At 41.6% G+C, this 19817-nt stretch overlaps 1 protein-coding gene across 1 annotated transcript; it reads left to right on the forward strand.

Moving 5' to 3' along the window:
- The first annotated feature begins 1616 nt into the window (after positions 1 to 1616).
- Positions 1617 to 19483, forward strand: mfng (MFNG O-fucosylpeptide 3-beta-N-acetylglucosaminyltransferase). The gene is made up of 8 exons (XM_026303101.2): positions 1617 to 2319; positions 8752 to 8797; positions 9131 to 9233; positions 10073 to 10226; positions 14207 to 14292; positions 15341 to 15506; positions 15593 to 15678; positions 18237 to 19483. The coding sequence occupies exons 1-8, from the start codon at positions 1933 to 1935 to the stop codon at positions 18286 to 18288; spliced, it is 1080 nt and encodes a 359-aa protein (XP_026158886.1). The 5' UTR covers positions 1617 to 1932; the 3' UTR covers positions 18289 to 19483.
- Positions 19484 to 19817: the final 334 nt, after the last annotated feature.

Consider the following 19817-nt stretch of genomic DNA (forward strand, 5'->3'; position numbering starts at 1 on the left):
AAAACAGATCAGTTATGTTTGTTCATGTGTGCACACAGTTATTCAATAAAAAAATACCGGTTATAAGCAAATTTCAACCAGTTTTAATGTTGACAGGAAATTAACACTTTTATTTTTATTGTGGCTACTTACAGTTTATACTTAGCTCGACTTATTAGACAGTATTATTATAATCACTGGCAATTCCTCACATGTGGTGTTTTTTTCAATACTAGTTCTTGAGTGTAGTCCAAGTCTCTATCTGACCAAGAGCTCAGTGCAGGCGGGCAGACAAAGCCATGAAAGAGGGTCTGGTCCCTTGACTCCCCTGGCCCTTTGTTCAAAGTGGGTCTGTGATGTACTCTCTGGTTTAGAAAGGACCCTTTTCAGCTAGGCCGTAAGGCGATCCTGGGCCTTTCCTAGCCAGGGTGTGCCCTGGGCGTCTCTGGTTTACCTGCGGGACGGTGAGGGGTGGGGTGAGGTGGGCTGGTCCTCCCTGGGAAGTGGTGGAGGGCAGAGGAGAGAAACGCAGCTGGTCAGCGGAAGAGGGAGAGAGAGGGACCAAGAGAAAGCAGGGGAGGGATAGAGGGATGGATGTAAGGTGAGATTGCTGAGAAAGGACAAATAAACAAAGGTGGTGATGAGGGTCTGAGGTGAATTAATTGTATCAAGGTCTTTCTCTCTTTGGCGACAGTCTCCAGAGACAGGAGCACAGAGAACAGCAGACAGCGAGTACCATACTGGACCAGCTCAGAGAAGTCTGCAGCTTTTTAAGAGTCAACCAGCAGCGTAACACATACACACTTCCCATTGATCCTCCCTGAGAATATGTCTAATGCTCTTCAGGGCAACTTTGACGAACAGGACATTTCGATTTAAAAAGTATTGTCAGCATGCAAACATGCTGCTGCTTGATAGGTTTGATGTTTAACACCTGCACCTCTTTATTTTTGTGTTTCAGCTCACTGCCAAGAAACCTGCTGTTGAAGTTATAATTCATCTGTGGTCTTTGTCGCATACCATAAGATAAAACCTTCCCTAAAATAAAATTATTTATATGTGTTGGAATGAAATTCACAATTTGCAAAGTCATAATTTCAAAAGTTCATATGCAGCAGTTTTGCAGTGTTTTTGAAGAGACGTGTACGTAACAGTAACTGAAGAGGAAGGAAGAAGGTGGAGTGTTTTGCTGTGGTTTGCTGTTTCTGGCTGACTGAACAGATCACACCAGGCTCTGTGGGCTGTGATAAATTGTCCAGTGTATAGTTTGTGATTGAATCTTATTTTGGGACATTTTGCCAAATTTCACAGGTATCAGCAGCCTAGCTGCCAACCTAGAAAACACAGCATCTAGAGCTGCTGCCCATTAATAATAACACAAAAATAATCATTATTTATATGATTTCCTTATTGTAGGCTACTTATAAGGCTCTAATGTCAACCACATTACAACTAATTCATCTTGATATTTAAGGAAAGAAATTAATCCCATTAAATAAGTTTGCCTCATATTTCCTGAGGAAATTTCACCTGCTATTCTGAAAAAACAAAACAATTGTAACCGGAAGTTTGTCAGTTCTGTGGTTTATTTTGAAATACACTTCAGGAAGTGTGACCATTTCTTTTCGTCTAGCTTGGCACCTCTTTGACAGGCACAGGGGGCTGAGCTGTGACTGGGTGACAAAGTCAAATATATCTTAGTGGGGGCGGCTTTCACACAGAAAATGAGAGGAAATGGTCATTTTATATAAAACAGCCGAACCTGTCCTGGTTATAATGATCCTGATGATGTGCCAACAGTAACAAGTGATCTGTTAATTAACGAGGGACATCGATGATAAAAAGACGGAAGACAAGAGGGTGATGGGGAAACGAAATTAGAGCAAAGCGTGACATGAACCAAGAACATGGTTTGAAGGATTTGTGAAATTTAAATAACTTTTTTGTTCCACCATGCATAAGAGATGGATCCGCCGGAGGCTGCCTGTCTTGATTTTCACCGTCTTCATCATTCTCTATGTGGATTTTCACTTACACTCCAGCAGCCTTCCAAAACTCGGTGCGGTCCAGCATCCGGTACCCGGCGCGGTCCACCGCCCCATCCAGCAGACACCCTCCTCGGCCAAAGGCGCACAGAACCGGGCTAACAACAGCAGAGGTAGCGGCAACAAACAGTTTGTCCACGGACACGGAGGACACCGGGCCACTCGGGGTGCACCCATCATCCAGCCAAAACTGAAACAGGAGGACATCTTCATCGCTGTGAAGACCACCGGGCGGTTCCACAAGACGCGTCTTGCGCTCCTTTTGGAGACGTGGATCTCCAAGACCAAGGCGCACGTGAGTCTCTGCGCTGTGATGGTGCTGGTCTGAAATTTCTTGCGGTTTAGACCCTCAGGTGCTGCGTTTGGTCCGATAATGCTCAGTGTTAAGCTCTGTCAGGTAAATCCACAGCTGGATTTACAAAGATGAATACAGATCATAACAGAAAGGTGTAGTCAGCGTCTAAAAGAGACGGACTCAGACAGTTACATGTGTCCAGGTGTCTCATGTCCTTTATGTTAAACTGTGTCTCATGTCTTCCAGAATTTCACACATTGTTTTATGATAAGCCCAAACACTGTGACTCCATAGGCCTATGAGAAGACATGTGCTGCAGAACCAATGTCAAATGATCATAGTCACTTACTTCCTGCTTTGGTGCATCATGGGGAAGTGACACAAGTTGTTGATCTCCTGACTGGCTGCATGGATGCTTGGCTTATTGATTAAAACACAAATGACATGAAACCACAGGATAAATGGGCTCCATGTGCAGCCTGATGAAACCTTGTCCTTACACTTTAAAAAGCAGAATCACTGAACTATCCCTCCCCCATTTTAGGATTGACTGAGCACACCTGATCCAGGTAGGGCCAAGCAGGGCCGATGCCCTTGAGGACCAGGGTTGGGCACCCCTGGTCCAAAGACCTTGGGGTTAGGTTAATAGGTGACTCTAATAGGTGACCCAGTGTCAGCTGGGATTGGGTCCATTTCCCCTGTGATCCTGGATGTTCCAGGATAAGCGGTAGATGATGGTTGGATATATATAACACAAAATGCAATAATGGATCAATAAATATGATCCAGTAATACAAAACTTACTTAGTGTGAGATGTGTCATGGAGTACTTCTACTTTTGGTACATCACATATGTCTGGCTGTTAATACTTTTGTAATTTATTATTTAAGTAAAGGATCTCAGTATTTCTTCCACCACTGACTCTCACGCTGCCAGGCAGACGACACTCCAGACTGTGGTAACTTCTGCCAGAGCCGTACTCGCTGTCCCCCCCCCCCGTCTGTGGTGCTCGCTGTTCCCCCCCGTCCGTGGTGCTCGCTGTTCCCCCTCTTCCATGCTGTGTGCCAAGTGAAGCCAACCTGCTGCGATCAGTAGCCTCAGGCTGTGGAGCTGTTGCGTTGCTGAGTAGATTTGTTGTTGAGATTTGAAGCTGAATTTCAGGCATAATGTGTCGTATTGTCAAAATAAAACAGAGACAGAATGTCCATCAGACTCACATGCTCTCTTTTACACACACACAAACAAACAATAGGCTGGCTGGCATTGTACTTGTCCTTCCATTGTATTTTCAGGAAGTTTTTGCTAAATCCAGTTGTATCTGTGACTGACTTGTCCAAACACAGTTTACCAGGAACATTTGACATTTGTTTTTCTAAGAGTTTGCCATCTCTAGTCTGTGGAGGTTTGATCTGTCCAACCTGGCTGGTGTGAGTTGGTCTTCAGGAACAATACAAGTTATGGGTTCAGAGTTCAGAGTGGTGTGGCTCAGAGATTCTCATGGGTCGGCAGTGCTGATACACAGACCTGGCAAAGGCCTTTGGGCTTCTTGTTTTCTCTTTCACAGTGCAGAAAGATTTTTGCTGATTTAAATGTTTCAGGAAAGAGGAAGATACCGACAGCATCTTCCTCTTTCTCACTGTCCTTTTTTTTTGGCTACTTAATGTAGTTAAGAATGCACAAACATTCAAGAGTCAAAGACTTTCATTGTCAGTTCGACTACATGTGCAGGACATAGAGAGGAATCAAAATGCTGTTTATCTCTCTCCTTAGCAAAATAATCAAAATAAGTATAAAATAAAGTAAAATAAGAAAATGGAACAATAAAATAGGCATCAGGGTAAGAAAAATAAGATATACAGTCACGTTATATACACATAAACATCTCACACACACACACACACACACACATACATATGTGTGTGTGTGTGTGTGTGTGTGTGTGTGTGTAAAATTCACACATATAGAGCGGCACACACAAAGATGCAAGTATATATATGCAGTGACACACATACACACACACACACACACACAGGAAGCTGTGCAGGCAGTTTGTCTGGGCCAGAGGGGAACAGCCACAGTGTTTCGACTGCTCACAAAACTGAAGCGGAAACTGGTCATAGAACAGGAAGTGGAAACAAAACTCTCACACATCTCACCTCCACAAACAAAGACACACACACTTACGGACACACGAGTCAGCATGGTAGCGTGTTAACGCAGTGAACACAGTGCAGTGTGATGAATGATCTGCACGTATTTAATCAAACTGACATATCTCACAGGATGAGTAAACACAGTGACCTGATGGTGACACCAAAGTACAATAACACTCAGGATTCATGCACCGGACACCATGAATGTCTTTACAAGATTTCACCAAGAGAACCTGGTTGCAGGAAACGATGGTGGACAACAACTTCCTGTTGAGGTCAGCAGAAGCAGTTAACCTCGACTGGTTTCACAGTTGTTTTTAGGGTTGACGTTATGGTTAGGGATTATGGTTCACATTTTTTATAAGCCAACTTTCTGAAAAAGTTGACACACTCTGGCCGAGGTTGACAGTCTGCATGCTCCGTTGAAATCTACATCCTGTCTGCAGACAGGTCCACTCAGTTCAGTTTCTTGGCACCTTCTCATAATCACAGAATTCACTGATGCAAAAATGCCAGTGTCCTGGTGGCACTAAGACCACGCAGATGTGGTCAAGCTGTACCTTTTGCTTCAGCAGTCAGTCACATCTGATGACTTTTAAACTCTAATTCTATCGGTCTCTGTCTCTGGCCCTGTTGCCTCCTGGAGGTTTCTGTAGCCCGTCGTTCTCCTTTGTTGGCCTCTAGATGTCCCTGGACTCCACTCACCAGCTGTTGTCGTTACTTAAGTTTGAGGATGAAAGTAGCGGGAAGTGACTTTGGAGTGAAGCTCCTAGTCGTCAGCCCATGTAACTACATTTTTCTCTATCCAGTGTCACAGATGTGAGACTTTTACACTTAATCGTTACTAAATGAGACTTAATTCTGCACCCAAGACTTGAAAAGAGTATACTTCATGAATGAAAATGTGAAGAAGAGATTAAATGTGTGATCACCAACCTTCAGTGCATGTGTCTAGTCTGACTCACTGCAAAGTCAGAACATCTGCCTTCTGTCACTTCTAAAGCTCAGTAAATAACATCTGTGTGATCTATACACAAACAGAAATATAAAAATGTTTGGACATTGTTTGGTTTTAGAGGAAGTTACATGCTTCTGAACAAACAGCAGTTTATCCATCCACTCTGGTCATGTGTCTCATGGTGACACCAAGACTTTGGCAAGTCACTGCTCCTTTCAGTTGTTTGTCAAGAAATAGTTAGAGCATGTAACTTTGCCTAAAAGCTGAAAAACTTCACTTTGACACTGATACTGGAGGTGGGCAGAGCTAGGCTATCTGTTCTACCCCTGCTGTCCTAACACACAGGTATGAAGTGTGACATCGGTCTTCAAACTGTGGTTGGACACTTCAGTATATTTTAATGTTGTAAAGAAAATAACTAAGTGTTACGATGTAAATAAAACACCGGCATTGGCTTGTATCCTCTAAGCTACTGGAGACATTTACATGCGTAAAGAAATAAAACGATTTTCTCTCTAAACACTGTTGATATTCTGACTGAGCTCAGCTCTCTGGAGGCACATCAAAATGTCCCAGTGGAACAAGGCTCCAAATTGCATAGTGTAAAGCCAGATTTCCCACTACACAACCAAGAAAACACTAAACAATAGATCAAAAATCTTTTTGAAATATATTACAGTCACTTTGTGCTATGGGGCAGTACAAATCTTACTTAACAGCCCTTTAACTGTGTGAAAAACAAGCTGTGATTTATACATTCCTGTCTGACCTCAGTGAAACGTCCTTTCAAACTCTGTTTATGAGCTGCAAGCCCACAGTCTGCCATTTGTGTTCCCCCACCCAGGTTGACTGATTTCAGTGCAGGTAGTTCAGGTTGAGTTATGACAGGAGGAGGAGGAAACTAATTGTGATGGCAGCTCTTTTTCATGGGATTTTACTGGAAGGAAGTGGTATTTATTGCGGTGATAGTGGTGAGGAGGATTGATCCAGGTTTCTCATTACTCCTCCTCCTGCTTCAGTGATGGGGAGATGAGAGGGAGGGACAGACAAAGGTTAAAAAGTGAGAGAGTGAGAGAAGAGCTGGGTTAGAATTGAAATGACTGAAGTGAAGATTTAGAGGCTGTCTGCATCTTTCTATGTTCTCCCTCAACTGTGATAATTAAAATCTGTTTGTAAAGAAGAAAATACACACACAAACACAAAATCATTAGCAGCGTCATCTTTGCAGATCCCCAGTTCTGATCCTTCCAGATACACAGCCTTGTTAGCGTTCCCCAAAGCAAATCTAAAAGCTGTTATTTCTTTGTTCTTCTCAGAACACCTGTAACCCATCTGCTCCGAAAAGACTTCACCAAGCAATAGAAAAAGACACTGCATCATCGTGAGAAATCGGCTTCATAAAGAACAGCCCATAAAACAACGGAAAACTGTGTGATCGGTGCAGAACCGGTAGTTATGGCTAACATTATGGTTAACAGACATGATTCCATGCAGAACCGTCCACTGCAGGCCAGCAGTGTTTTTAGTCCATATAGCTCTTGTCATTATGGTCCAGCTCTGTCATTCAGACCTGAGCAAACTCTCCATGGACTGTCAGTTTAATCTGTCCTTAGTCATTCCTCAGCAAACGCAGCACTTTGGGAGGAACCCAGTGCAGCCTGTCCTGGAGCAAACCAACAAGCAGAACATGATGGGTCGTGCCTTAGAGCAGACAACACCAAATGATTAGAGATAAAAAATGTGTCCTCTGTAGAACTTTTTTGTTCATCTTCACTTCCGTCTTGCTAAGCGACCTTTAAGTTCTTAAGAACAATAGGTTTAACCTGCATTATAGCCTGAAATAGTCATGGCCTTGTGCAACAAAGGCCGGATGGCTAAATAACACAGACAATAATACTAAATAATAATCCCTTCTGGATGTGAAAAGTATAGTGCCCACACAACCACTGACCTTACAAAGCCTTAATTTTGTTAACAAAACCAAAGGTACTCAGTGTTTGCCATAAATATTACTGTCCAGTGCATTCAAAAGCTTCTTCTTGGTCATTTGATATAAATCCCACTCTGAAGCCAAACAGCTTCAGTATTTTTGACAAGTCTCAAATCAAAATAATGTTAACAGAAATCAGCCTGCCAAGCCCAGAGGAAATCTGATCAGGATGAATTACTGGTTGCCAAGATTTTGGAGAGGAGCTTATAATCAGTGCAGAGCAGTGACACAGGCCTGCAGTTCCTCATCAACTGTACGTCACCATTCTTAAGTAAGGTAAGGACCATTAGCCGCAGACAAGAACAAACATTTTTCACTTCAAGTATCTCAGTCTGGTATTGGTCTCCTGTGGCCTCGATTAAGTCGTTGTAATTTTCTACGTGTCTTACTGTAACGTTATCAGTGTCCCACTACTCCTGTGAAGACACTGAATTTGTATTTTAGTGATTTTCCAAACAAAATCTTACACCTTAAAGTTTTTATTTTCTCCTGCTCAGCTGTATAAAGATCTGTAGATGCTGTTATAAGTTTCTTTTCAATGAAACATAAAACTCATGAGCATCGGTCAGAAGGGGGAGGTGTGCTGAGGCTCTGGAGGCTTGTTTCCCAAACTGTCGTCCTGCGTAGCAGAAAATAAATCAATAGCTGCTGTTCACTTTAATGGTCCTCGTTCACTTCAAGAAAGTCTCATCTCTCTACTCCCATAACAGGAGCACAGATATTGAAACCTTTTCATGCACTGCTTTTGATTTTCATTTGATTTCTTCTTCACATGCGGTAAAGAGCATTAAGAGTTGAGGGGGTTGAGTAAAACACTGGGCTTTAATAGATGCAGCTTTTTTTTTTTGCTTAATGTGCAAAAGAGAAAATATTATGGAAATTAGTCACTTTAATTTAATTTAAAGTCACATCTTTGCTTTATTTTCTGTAAGTTTAAAGTCATAATCTGATTGAACTTTATATGATGAATAATGGGACTGGACCTCTTTTCTTTATGTGAGTTCTCTTCAATGGGGAGAATATAAAAGTCTAAACTTAAAGTAAACCTGCTGCTTGTGAGCACTAGTGATCACTAGTGATGCTGAAGTATTACAACCTTTCACCACCGGAGGTCAGTGTTGTACAGTGTTGTCTGCTTGGGAGCGTCGCCTGGGAGGGATATTTGCTCCATGTGATGTAAAACCATATTGATCCTGTGAGTGTATGAGTGTGTTTGTGTGTGTTTACTCAGTAATGAAGCTGCTTACACGATGTTCTGCTGCACATGTGCAGAATAAGTTTCTAATCAGAGCTGGTAGATTTAACTCTCCCTTTGTTTTTCTGCTTCTAGACGTTCATCTTCACAGACACGGAGGATGAAGACTTAACTTCAGAAGGTAAGAATCACTCTTGAATCTAATTTACATATAGTCTCATATTTAGATTTAAAGTGGCATCTCTATAATGTCCAGACAAAAATATGTGGATACAAATGTTTTATAGTTAGGTCAGTAGGGACAAATCCCAGCACCCAGGGTCTGAAATCTATGGTGGAGTTTAAAAGAAGAGCAGCAGCTGCTCTGACAGGAGATTAATGTCCTCAGTTTTAGAATGACAGGTTCAATAATTACTTTTGGTATTTTTGGGGTGTCCACATACTTTTGACCATGGGGTATATAGTTTCATTATTTATTTCTGTCTTTTTTCTTTTCTCCTTTATGTGTTTCTAGGTTATAACATGGTGGTGACAGGCTGCCAGTCAGACCACAGCCAGCAGGCTCTGTCCTGCAAGATGTCTGCTGAGTACGACGGCTTCATCGCCTCAGACAAGAGGTGAGATTAAAGTCTGTCTATCAATCCTCCCCAGACTGGATTTAAAGATCGAATTAAGATTATGAACAGTAATGATCACTGTGGGGAAATCTGAGCTGCACTCAGCAGGCAGCGAAAGGAGAAATCAAAGTAAATAAACTTCCATGTAAACGTGACATTAGCATGAAGGGGGGAGAAGGACTGAGACTTGATCAGAATCGGAAAAACATGAGGGTTAGCACTGAGGGCTAAAGGAGATCTATTTTCAGGAGACACACGTGACTTGGATTTGTTTGATTCAGATCTAACTCATGAGGCTCGATGCCTCTAGACAATGTATTGTCGATATTTGTCCGATTTTCAATCTGTGGAAAAACTCAACAGCTTGTGTTTGGTGTGTGACTAAGGCTGAGACTGCTGTCTTGCTATTAAGAGCGGAAATGAAAGAGTGATTAATTTTGGTTCCAAGCCCCACTTTGTTATTTGGGCTGACGAGGGAAGTGAGGGTGTTTGGTTTGGACGGAAGCCTTTTGTGTTACTGGGCAGCCATCAGAAAGGCAGAGCAAAGAAAAAAAAACTTCCCTTTGGTACCAGCAGCTTTGTCATTTGGACTCTGATGCTGCAGTAAGAGTCTGTTTGGTTTGGAAAGAAGCTTTGACATCATGTCCAGTCAATACGGCGGCGGAGGAAATCAAACAGCTTGATATACAGAGGAATCAAAATGCTTGAGGTTTGCTTGAAACACACGATCAACGCTGTGGCTGGTCACATGGGATTTCAGATTAAACAAAATATAAATGTATGTTCATCCTGTATTTTAGCTACATGTTATTTCTGCACTCCTGTCTGTTGCTCTTCAGGTGGTTTTGTCACGTGGATGATGACAACTATGTGAATGTGGAGGCTCTCCTCCTTCTGCTCTCAGCCTTCCCCCAGGAAGGCGACATCTACGTAGGCAAGCCAAGCCTGGACAAGCCCATCACTGCTCACGAGCTCCTGGAGGGCAACGCAACGGTACCATACCACAATGTTTAGCTACTCTAACCAACGGGGGGGGGGGAGAGTATATCAATTTGAGTACATGCAGTGACCCTCAGCGAAATATCAAAAATGTAGTGTGGTGGTTAGCACCCTGTGGTGATGAATAAAGGGTAGATTATGGATGGATGGACACAAGGATGTCATCTGCTTGATGGAAATGCCAAATGAATCACCGTATTCATTACATAAAAGGTGACAAGATAGTCATGTTTTAGTTATAGCACCATTGTCAGGAGAAATTATATCAAACTCTAGAAACATAAATGAGCTCAGACAAAAAAAGCAAATGCCAAGCAGGACTAAGAGGCAGCTAGTTAGGGATGGTCACGTGACCTACAAGGTTGTCAGACATGGCAAGTTATTGCTGCATATGATAAAAAGTCAAACAAATTGTCCCCAGCAACAGATATAAATTTTCCAGAGTGTGGTTAATTCGGTTCTGAAGATAAGGATTTGGTGCGTCACTATTAAAAGTGTGACTGTGATAATATTCAGAAGTGTCCTCAGTGTCTCCCCAGAGGTTTTTTCCTCCGCAGGACTGAAAAAGTCTGTAGCCGTTACACCACAGCGCACTATAACTCTCCTGAAAACCAGACTGAATTTAATTTATGTGGCCCGATAACTCCTTAAGGCAGGGTGACCCCCGTGACATACATTACTGTCTTCAATGCAACACTACAGATTTAGTTTTCCGGGCTGTCCAGCCTCTTGAGATTGTTTATCTCCTCTTCCCAACTGGAATTCCTTCCATCCTTCTTCTTTCTCTTTACTGATTACTTATTTCTTCCATCTCACCAGAAAGACGTGTTGTCATTTACTCACTGAGCCTCATGAATCCTTCTGCTGTTATTTTTCTCTTGTGCTTGCTTAGTTCTCTGTGCTCTTCCATCTTCTTTGGTTCTTTCTCCGGTGCTTTTCTGACACTGTTGAAATGAACAAACTTGCAAACTAATCCAAAACCTTTCCTGCAGCCTTTCCGATGTGTGACACTCAGCAACACAGTCCACCGTTTTCATTTCCCGACTCTTTGACCCTTGTAGAATGTAAAATGCTTGTGGTTGGGTTTCTCATTAAGTCTGGTTACAGTTTATATTTGACTGCAAGAAACATTTTTGTTGTTCCTCAGTTGTCCTGCTCCATATGTACCCACTCAAACATCGTTACACTTCTTACTGTACTGAAAATAAAATAAATAATCACCTAATGACAACAACTCCACCCTCCTTCCTCCCACAGTCCAAAAACATGTATGTCAGGTTGATTGGTGACTCTAAATTGCCCATAGGAGTGAGTGTGAGTGTGTGAGGTTGTTTGTCTCTATGTGGCCCTGTGATGAACTGGGGACCTGTCCAGGGTGGACCCCTGCCTTTCACCCAGAGAGAGCTGGGATAGGCTCCAGCAGGTCCCTGGGACCCTGGTTAGGACTAAGGGGGTATAGATGATGGATGGATGGAATAACTCAAGAGGATGAATGAGTTAATAGTGTCTGGTTGGGGTATTTATTGTTGACACACACACACACACACACACACACACACACACACACACACACACACACACACACACACACACACACACACACACATTTACAATTTACATTGACTAACATTAATTTCCTGCAGGTTCATTCAAACCTTAATTGTAACTGCTGCCTAATTCTAACCTTAAAACAAGTTGGCACTGAACGATCTACATTTTGAGGACTTGTTTTTGTCCCCATAAGGACAGCAAGTCTGTGACTGAGTAAACAGATGTATGTCCCCACAACATGAGTAATACCAGCCCACTCACACACAAAATGAAGGCAGAGGAAGGAGGTTGTCAAACTGCAGGAGGTCAATAGTTATTTTTCACAATACACATGCAGCTATTCACAGGTGTGTGTGTGTGTGTGGGTGTGTGTGTGGGTGGATGTGTGTCATTGAGTTCACATGCTTTACAGTAGGATTAATGCCTCTATTGAGTAAAAAAGCATCCTGATCTCAGCAGCATCCTCTCTCTCTCTCTCTCTCCTTTCTCTCTGCACTTTTCAATCTGTCTCCTCATTTTTTGAAATGCTTCACTCCATCACTCGTGTCACATGCTTCGCCCAGATTGCAGCCATTTATGCTGAAAAATGGATCTTTATTTCTTTCTGCCATTCCTTCCTAACTAATTTTCACTCTGTCCTTCTTCGTTCTGTTTCTATTTTCTGAGTGTTCAATCTCTTTAACTGCACTCTTCTTTATTTTTTCCATCCTTTACTGAGATTGGATGACCATTGGAGGGAAAAAAACAAATGTCAGGCTCACCTCTGTTTTTTTTTTTTTTTTACACCTTTCTGCTCATCTTTTTCAATTTGCTGTCACTATTGTGAGGCTGAAGACAAAAATAAAGTAAGGATGAAATGGAAAGAAAGAGAATTCAGAGGGAAAGGAAAGTAAGGTAAGAAGTGAAGGAGTGTCAGGAAGGAGAAGAAAATTAAAGGAAAGGAAATAACCTTTAAGACACACAGGGGGAGACATAGGAAAAAAGAAAAAAGATCCACAGGATGAAAAGTATGAGAAAGAAAGGACAGGTCCAAAAAACAAGAGAAAGAATAAAGAAAAATAAAATGGTAAAAACCTAAAAAAAAACAGGAATCGAACTCAAAAGAAGAGGCAGAAGTAAAGAAAAACAATGGATTTAGAATGAAATGATCAGAAGTGATTGAAAGGAAAAGTGAAGAAAATGTGTAAAAAGAATAATTAGGGCAAGAAGCATGCAGCAAAACAAAAGCACAGAAAAGTAAAAAATGTGTTTTGCAATTACGGCGTGCTCCCTGCCTCAGACTCCTAATCTGACTGCTGTGACTGAAACACAAGCCAAACAGCAGAAAGATGCATTTTCTCATTTAAAAACATCACCAACTATACTGCAGGAAATAAAAACAGAGCATCTGCTTGAGAAATGGCAGTTGTGTCTGATAAAGACACGCCGTTTAGAGCAGGCCGGTGTGCAAAAGACTTAGCAATTAATATACCTCTGAAAACAGAGGAGAGGGAGAGAAAAATATACTTCATTATTTAGGGACAGGGATAGAGGCTTTCTTTCTCTGCTGTATTATCTGCTTTAGACATTGTTAATGTGTCAGTGGAAAAGATATACTCACATCACTTTGCTAAATTTCCACAATATTCCTCTGCCTGTGTGTAGCTTCATATGTCTGCATCCAGATTTAGTGGGTTTAGTTTTTTTTAGGGTTTTGTGTGTTTATTCCCTTATGAAGATACTGACTCATTACACTGTTGTTTCTGTGGCTGCAGTGTTTCTATTTACTGTATGTGCAGAGGAGTGAACAGGACATAAAGGCGGACAAATGGACATGAAAAACAAACAAACCTTTTAAACGGGTCAAGCAGACTCTGATCAGTGTCTGAAATTAAAAGTAAAAAAAGTAAAGTTAAAAAAATATTGCAGCTAATCAGCACATTTTTTTTGTTGTCTTTTCTAAATGTGTGTTTGGAGTCTGATTGTGGACTAAGCCTCTAAATTCACATTGTCCATCGCAGTGTCAGGCTGAAGTTTGAGTCCCAGGGTTGGACTGTGAGCTTCTGTGGTGCAGTGCTGAGGAGAACCTGCCATAGTTATCTATGAACGTTAAGACAAGACATTTCCTCCACCTTTTTCACCAAGTCAGAACACACAGCTACTTATATCTGCTCTTACAAAGAGGTCAACATCTGGGCTGGCCAGCTGTGTTTGCTTCGCCTGGGTGGCCATTGTCAGCATGGATTCTCATCCATCCATCCATCCATCCATCCATCCATCCATCCACTACTATATTGTTCTCATTCATGCATATGTATTATTTGTATATATTTTGGCACCAGTTATGGACGTATTTCTTATGACTAGATGTACAGGATCTATTAATGTGTGTGTGTGTGCGTGTGTGCGTGTGCGGGTGTGCGTGCGTGTGTGTGTGTTGTCAGAGGGAAGTGCAGTTCTGGTTTGCTACAGGAGGCGCAGGATTCTGTCTCAGCCGACGCCTGGCGGAGAAGATGGTTCCCTGGGCCAGGTATTTACAAAAGCGTGTGTGTGTGCGTGTGTGTGTGCGTGTGTGTGCGTGTGTGTGTGTGTACTTTGTCTTCATAGGAGAAAAGAGTGAAGCAGGTAAAACTATCTAATAATACTTTTAAATTTAATAAAGGTAATTTAATTGGTGCATGTTTTAAGCGTTTCTGATTTAATTATGGGGAACATTTTTAGAGTTCTTGTCCCCCAGGCAGTTGCACTTTTTACTTCATGTCAAGAAAATCAAATTGAAAAGACTTAAAGTAGCTTAAAATGCAATAAGCAGTCAATCACACTAACCAATTTAGTTTTTTTTTTTTTTTTTGTTAAACCGAACAAATACAGGTAAGAATATATTGTATGTGGAAAACAATCAGCTGCTTGGTGGAAGCTGCATAATTCAAGATGTGAGCGACAAAAAAGCCAAGATGGTTTGCATTCCTTAGTTTTGCTATCAGAAAAACAAGCACAGAAAAGAAAAAAAACCCAGCAGCAAGCAGATGTCATACAAGAGATAATGTGATTCTTAGGACTTCTTACATTAAAGATTTCTTTGAGTACTGAAGTATGTTCTGTGACTTTGAGGCAAACACTTGAATGTACCAGCAAAGTATCGTTTTCAAACACTCTTTCTCCAGCTGCATCAGCCATCTGCATAACTTTGAAAAGCAAAATATTCCCACTGATCAAACACGGATCTAAATTAGTTTCAGGGATTTGTATTTATACTGCTCTCAAAAGACTAATGGCTGCCCAGGGCTGTGAGGTAGGGGATCAATGTAAAGATTTACTGTGTTTTTTTGGAAAATCTTGGTAGTTAAGTACATAAAACAAGTAGTTGGCAAAAAAAAAAAATCAACATTATCCATTTAGATTAAAAGTTAAGCAGCTTAATAGTTTCATTTTCCCCTCATTACCACAGAAGAATACAGTGTAAAAGCACAATCTGTGACCTGTGGCTGTATCAAGAGGCATATCTGTGGCCAGCAATATTTTGTCAGTTATAAATCTGTAGTAATTAATATATGTGTGTGTGTGTGTTTTTTTTTTAGTGGCTCACGGTTTGAGCAGACGTCAGCAACCATCCGTCTCCCCGATGACTGTACGGTCGGTTTTATTGTAGAAAAGAGGCTCGGCATCTCAATGGTGCACTGTCCTTTATTCCACTCCCACCTGGAGAATTTGCTGCTCATCAGTCAGAGAAACATACCACACCAGGTAGTAACACACACACACGTACGCGCAGACAAAGACATCCATCAGATATGCTTCTTTTACTGTTGTGTGTGTTTTCTCCTCTGCAGGTGACGCTGAGCTATGGGATGTTTGAGAACAAGCTGAACAGCATTGAGGTGAAAGGAAGCTTCTCCAAGGAGGACGACCCGTCCCGGTTTGTCTCTCACTCCCCTGGTTCATAAATCAGGAGATATGAGCAACATATCTCTGCCTACATCAGTGTGCTCTGTGTCTTTGATAACTATTCAACCTTCAGTCAGCAGTTTACGATGTTTTGGTTGGTGCGCACTGCTGCAGATCTGTGGGGGCATGTCACAAACCGTGCAGCAACGCCAGGGAGAGAGAGGGGACCCAGATACAGACAGGCTGGCAGATACAGAGAGAGAGAGAGAGAGAGAGAGAGAGCACTTAAATGAATGAGCAAACAGCAGCTGAGCAGGCCAAACAAGGTAGGAAATACAGGAGGTGAAGTCAGAGTACAGGAAGAGGTTTGAAACAAACAATCCATAATTAGGCAACCAGTCCCAGGGAGGAGATGAGAAGCAAAGCATCTCGTCAGAAAATCCAAAAGATCTCGGAAAACATGGGGAAAAACCGAACTGACAAGCAGAGCTGGAAAACTATAGAATGATCTGGCAGAGAACAAGAGAAAACACATGGGTGTATACGCTGGGGAACAATAGAGTGAAGGTGAGGAAAGCAGAGTCAGGTGGAACACAGGGATAAGTACAAGGACCCCTGATGTCTGGAGGGGAAACACTGCAATCCTGACAGTATACATATTTAGACGTGTGTGTGAGACAAGCTCAGGCTGTTTCTGTGAATGGCCTAAAACTTGTTGTTCAGGTATTTTAGGTTACGGATCCTTTTACAAAGCTATAAAAATAAATAGAAGTAGAGACCTTAAATGAAAGGGTGAAGTGCCAAACACTAAATGTCCACAGGATCCAGGGGAAATTTGACATGATGGTAGTGCTGCAAAAAACCTCAGGACTTCAAAATAAAATAATTCTGTTTATTGTTGTTGTTGAGATGTCTGACTCTGCTACGAGAGCAACAAAAAAAAAAAAGGCCTATACAGACCAAAATTAGATGCTTTGTTCCAAATCTGGACTCTTTAAATGTGGCAATAGACACTTAAAGCCAAGTGCATGTTATTAATGAATTATTAAGACTGGCTTACCTGTGCCTTTACACTGCATTGCATAAATACTGGATATTAACCAAAAGATGCGTTTTTATTTTAGGCCAGTTTAGTTTTAGTTTTTCAGTTTTCCTCCTCAGGTGATCCGACCTGTGAGACCCCATCCGAGACGCGATGACCTTGTAGCTAAGGTTTATCTTGTTCTGTGTTCACTTGGAGATAAAAGCAATTTGATGTAACAAAAGAGAACGACAGATGTGTTTGTCTCTCCCAGTCTTCTCCTCATCACCACAAAGGCTCCACAGTGAGCCCTTTCCATTTGTTTTCCATCCACCGGTGTCACATAGCCTCACATTCAACATCGCTGCAGCGCAAGAAGAGCAGGTCAGATGTTCACGTGTCCAAAGTCTGATCACCAAATGTCATAAAACAGTGCTCTCATGTGGGCCGAACCCACATGCTCTCACAGCGAGGCATTCTTTCAAGATATAACGTTTACTGTTCTGTAGTCATGGATGGTTAACTGAACGGGCCAACCAGGCACAATTAATGTGAAATGTCCTCAGAGAGACACAAAACACCTGCCAAATGATGCAAATTAACTGCAAGAGACAAACAAAACGTGTACGTTTTAGTCCGGGATGGTGGAGGCTTTTACACGTTTGTGTTCAGGAGCCCATTGTGTCCTAATCTGTTCATGCCCATCGCACAGGATGGTGTTAACGAGGAGCTCTGGCCTTAAAACCGTAAGCAATTATTTTGCACGTATCTGCGTCTCGCAGTCATGATGGGGCGAGGAATGACAGACATGATCATAGAAGATGCTTCGACATGTTACATAGCGTTGCACAATAATGGGATCAATGCCAGCTGTGCACTATGAAATACAATATAAGACAAAATGTGCATCTTACAATGTAAAATAAAAAACAGGGCTTAAGGCATAGTCGACAAAAAATACTGCCAAATCCACTGAGCAATTCATGTTGCTGCTTCACAACGTCATGTTGAAGTTATTCAAAGTCCAGGATCTATACAAAACACAGAGCAGCTTCTTTGGTCTATCGCTCGCCGGCTTTTATTTAAATCGCTGAACGAGCTCTAAAACTTGGCTGTTAGAACAAACAATAGGAGCAAAAACATAATCTCCTTGCCACAGGTAAAAAAAATCAAAAACAGTCTATTATTATGATACCACTTTATGACTGTATCTTCATTAGATGTTTCTGCCAGGCTATTTTTAGCTTTCTTCTCCTTTGTAGTAGCAGATCATTTTTATCAGTGCTGTCGCAGTCTCAACTGGCTGCTGACAGAGGACAATACAATGTCACAGATAACTTAATGTTCCCTTTAACACGCTGCAGCTGGCTGTGCCTAATGCTTAATGTATAGACACAAACTGAAGAACAGTTATTCTTTTGGGATTTTACAGGATTTGCTGTTGTCTGTGCTACTGAGGACCTATATCACCTATATCACCTATATCACCTATAACGCTGCTGTGTCAGGGCACACATGTAGGACTGAGTAACTGTAAGGTTAAACTTCATCACTTCTGTCTTCTGCAGGTTTAAGACTGTCCACTGCATGCTGTATCCTTTCACCAGCTGGTGTCCGTGAAATCTGGACTGAAATGGGCTAAGTCTGGTAACGCTGCTGGATGAAGTACATCTCATGGGCTCTGTCTAAATGCTGAGAAAACTGGGGGATTCAGTTTGATGGAACAACATTTGAGGCAGAAAACCAGAAATGGAAAAACAAAAAGTGCAGATGAAACTTTACATGCTGCTCCTGTTCCTGCTTGTAGGGATTATAATTCGGACACATATCTGCTCAGTTTCATAACGAGAACATTGACTACCCTGGCCTTACAAAAAGACAGGAAAATGGTGACTTTTTGTGCTGTTACTACTGAGTGAAGGATTTGAGCCAAGGCAGAAATTTTACTTGAAACTTTATTGACAGATGTAAAAAATGGAATTTAAAATGTACATATTTTTATATTTTGCACATCATTTCTGTGCACTTTTATTGTTATTCAGTTATTTTTTGTATAATTATCAAAACTGCCAACAATTGATGATTACAGCTATAAAAAGACAGCAGCTGTGGGGCCTGTGTGTGTGTGTGTGTGTGTGTGTGAGGTTTTATCAAGGAGATGGAGCCTTGAAGTCGATACAGAGAACCATTGCAGCCCACGTATCCCTACTTATCTTCTTCTTCTCCTTCCTCCTCTCTCCGCCTGTTTGTTCTGTCTTCTCATAATAGCTGTGCCTTGCACTTCAAGGCTGTGGCTGAAAGTAAGATGAACTTTGTCTCATCCCATTGCCCTGATTTATAATCATCATGATTTATCACCTTAACTTTAAACAACAATAAACCACTGAAATCATGAAAATCATACATGACAGGCCTGAAATGTGCTCCCTGCCATAGCAAGAAATGAGTTTCAAAATAGAAATCTCACAATGAAATGTGAGTGTAGGAATAGGACGTAGGGGCCATGTGCAGAGTAGGTGCAGAGAGATGGCACGGTGCTGCCGGCAGGTTGCTTATTTGCTGTGAATGGAGATGTTATGAATACAGATACTGCTGCATGTGTCTGGACCTGACCCTGGGTACAGTGGATGAGAATGAGTAGGAGTGGCTGTCTGGTCCTGACACATCTATGAGAAAGTGTTCCCACCCATTGTATCGTGTAAAACATGAGTTCAGTATGAATGTAAAATCAATTTACTGCAGCAGTCACAGAGTGAAATATTTTTCTTTTCATACTTCTCAGTGTTTCTGCCTTAATAAATGCAAAGGAAGATAATCAAGCGTGTAGCAAATGAAGGTTTGTTTCACTAATTTTGCACATGCTGTGTCAAACATCAACATTCGGAGGAGGTGTTTTTCATCAAAAGTGTTTTGGACCACCCAGTGTGTTGGGAAAATACCACAATCATCTAAATCTGTGACAGATGCTATCGGTGCTAATAGGCTCACAGTGACAATACTAATGAGATGGTGTGTAGCAGGAAGGATGCATCGGTGTGAGTTTAAATCCCACAGTACAATACGATATGATGGTGCATGTGATTGGCAACTCTACATTGGTGTGAGAGTGTGATTTTTTTTTTTTTTTTTTTTAATTTGTTTGTCTCTGT

Source organism: Mastacembelus armatus, chromosome 1 (genome assembly GCF_900324485.2).
Source record: "Mastacembelus armatus chromosome 1, fMasArm1.2, whole genome shotgun sequence".
In the NCBI taxonomy this organism is placed as follows: Eukaryota; Metazoa; Chordata; class Actinopteri; order Synbranchiformes; family Mastacembelidae; genus Mastacembelus; species Mastacembelus armatus.

Bases quoted from the DNA above. Each gene is read 5' to 3' on its own strand.
- mfng (XM_026303101.2), top strand. From the start codon at position 1,933: ATGCATAAGAGATGGATCCGCCGGAGGCTGCCTGTCTTGATTTTCACC. The intron at 9,234-10,072 runs GTGAGATTAAAG...GTTGCTCTTCAG, and splicing joins TTCATCGCCTCAGACAAGAG to GTGGTTTTGTCACGTGGATG. The intron at 14,293-15,340 runs GTATTTACAAAA...TTTTTTTTTTAG, and splicing joins AAGATGGTTCCCTGGGCCAG to TGGCTCACGGTTTGAGCAGA.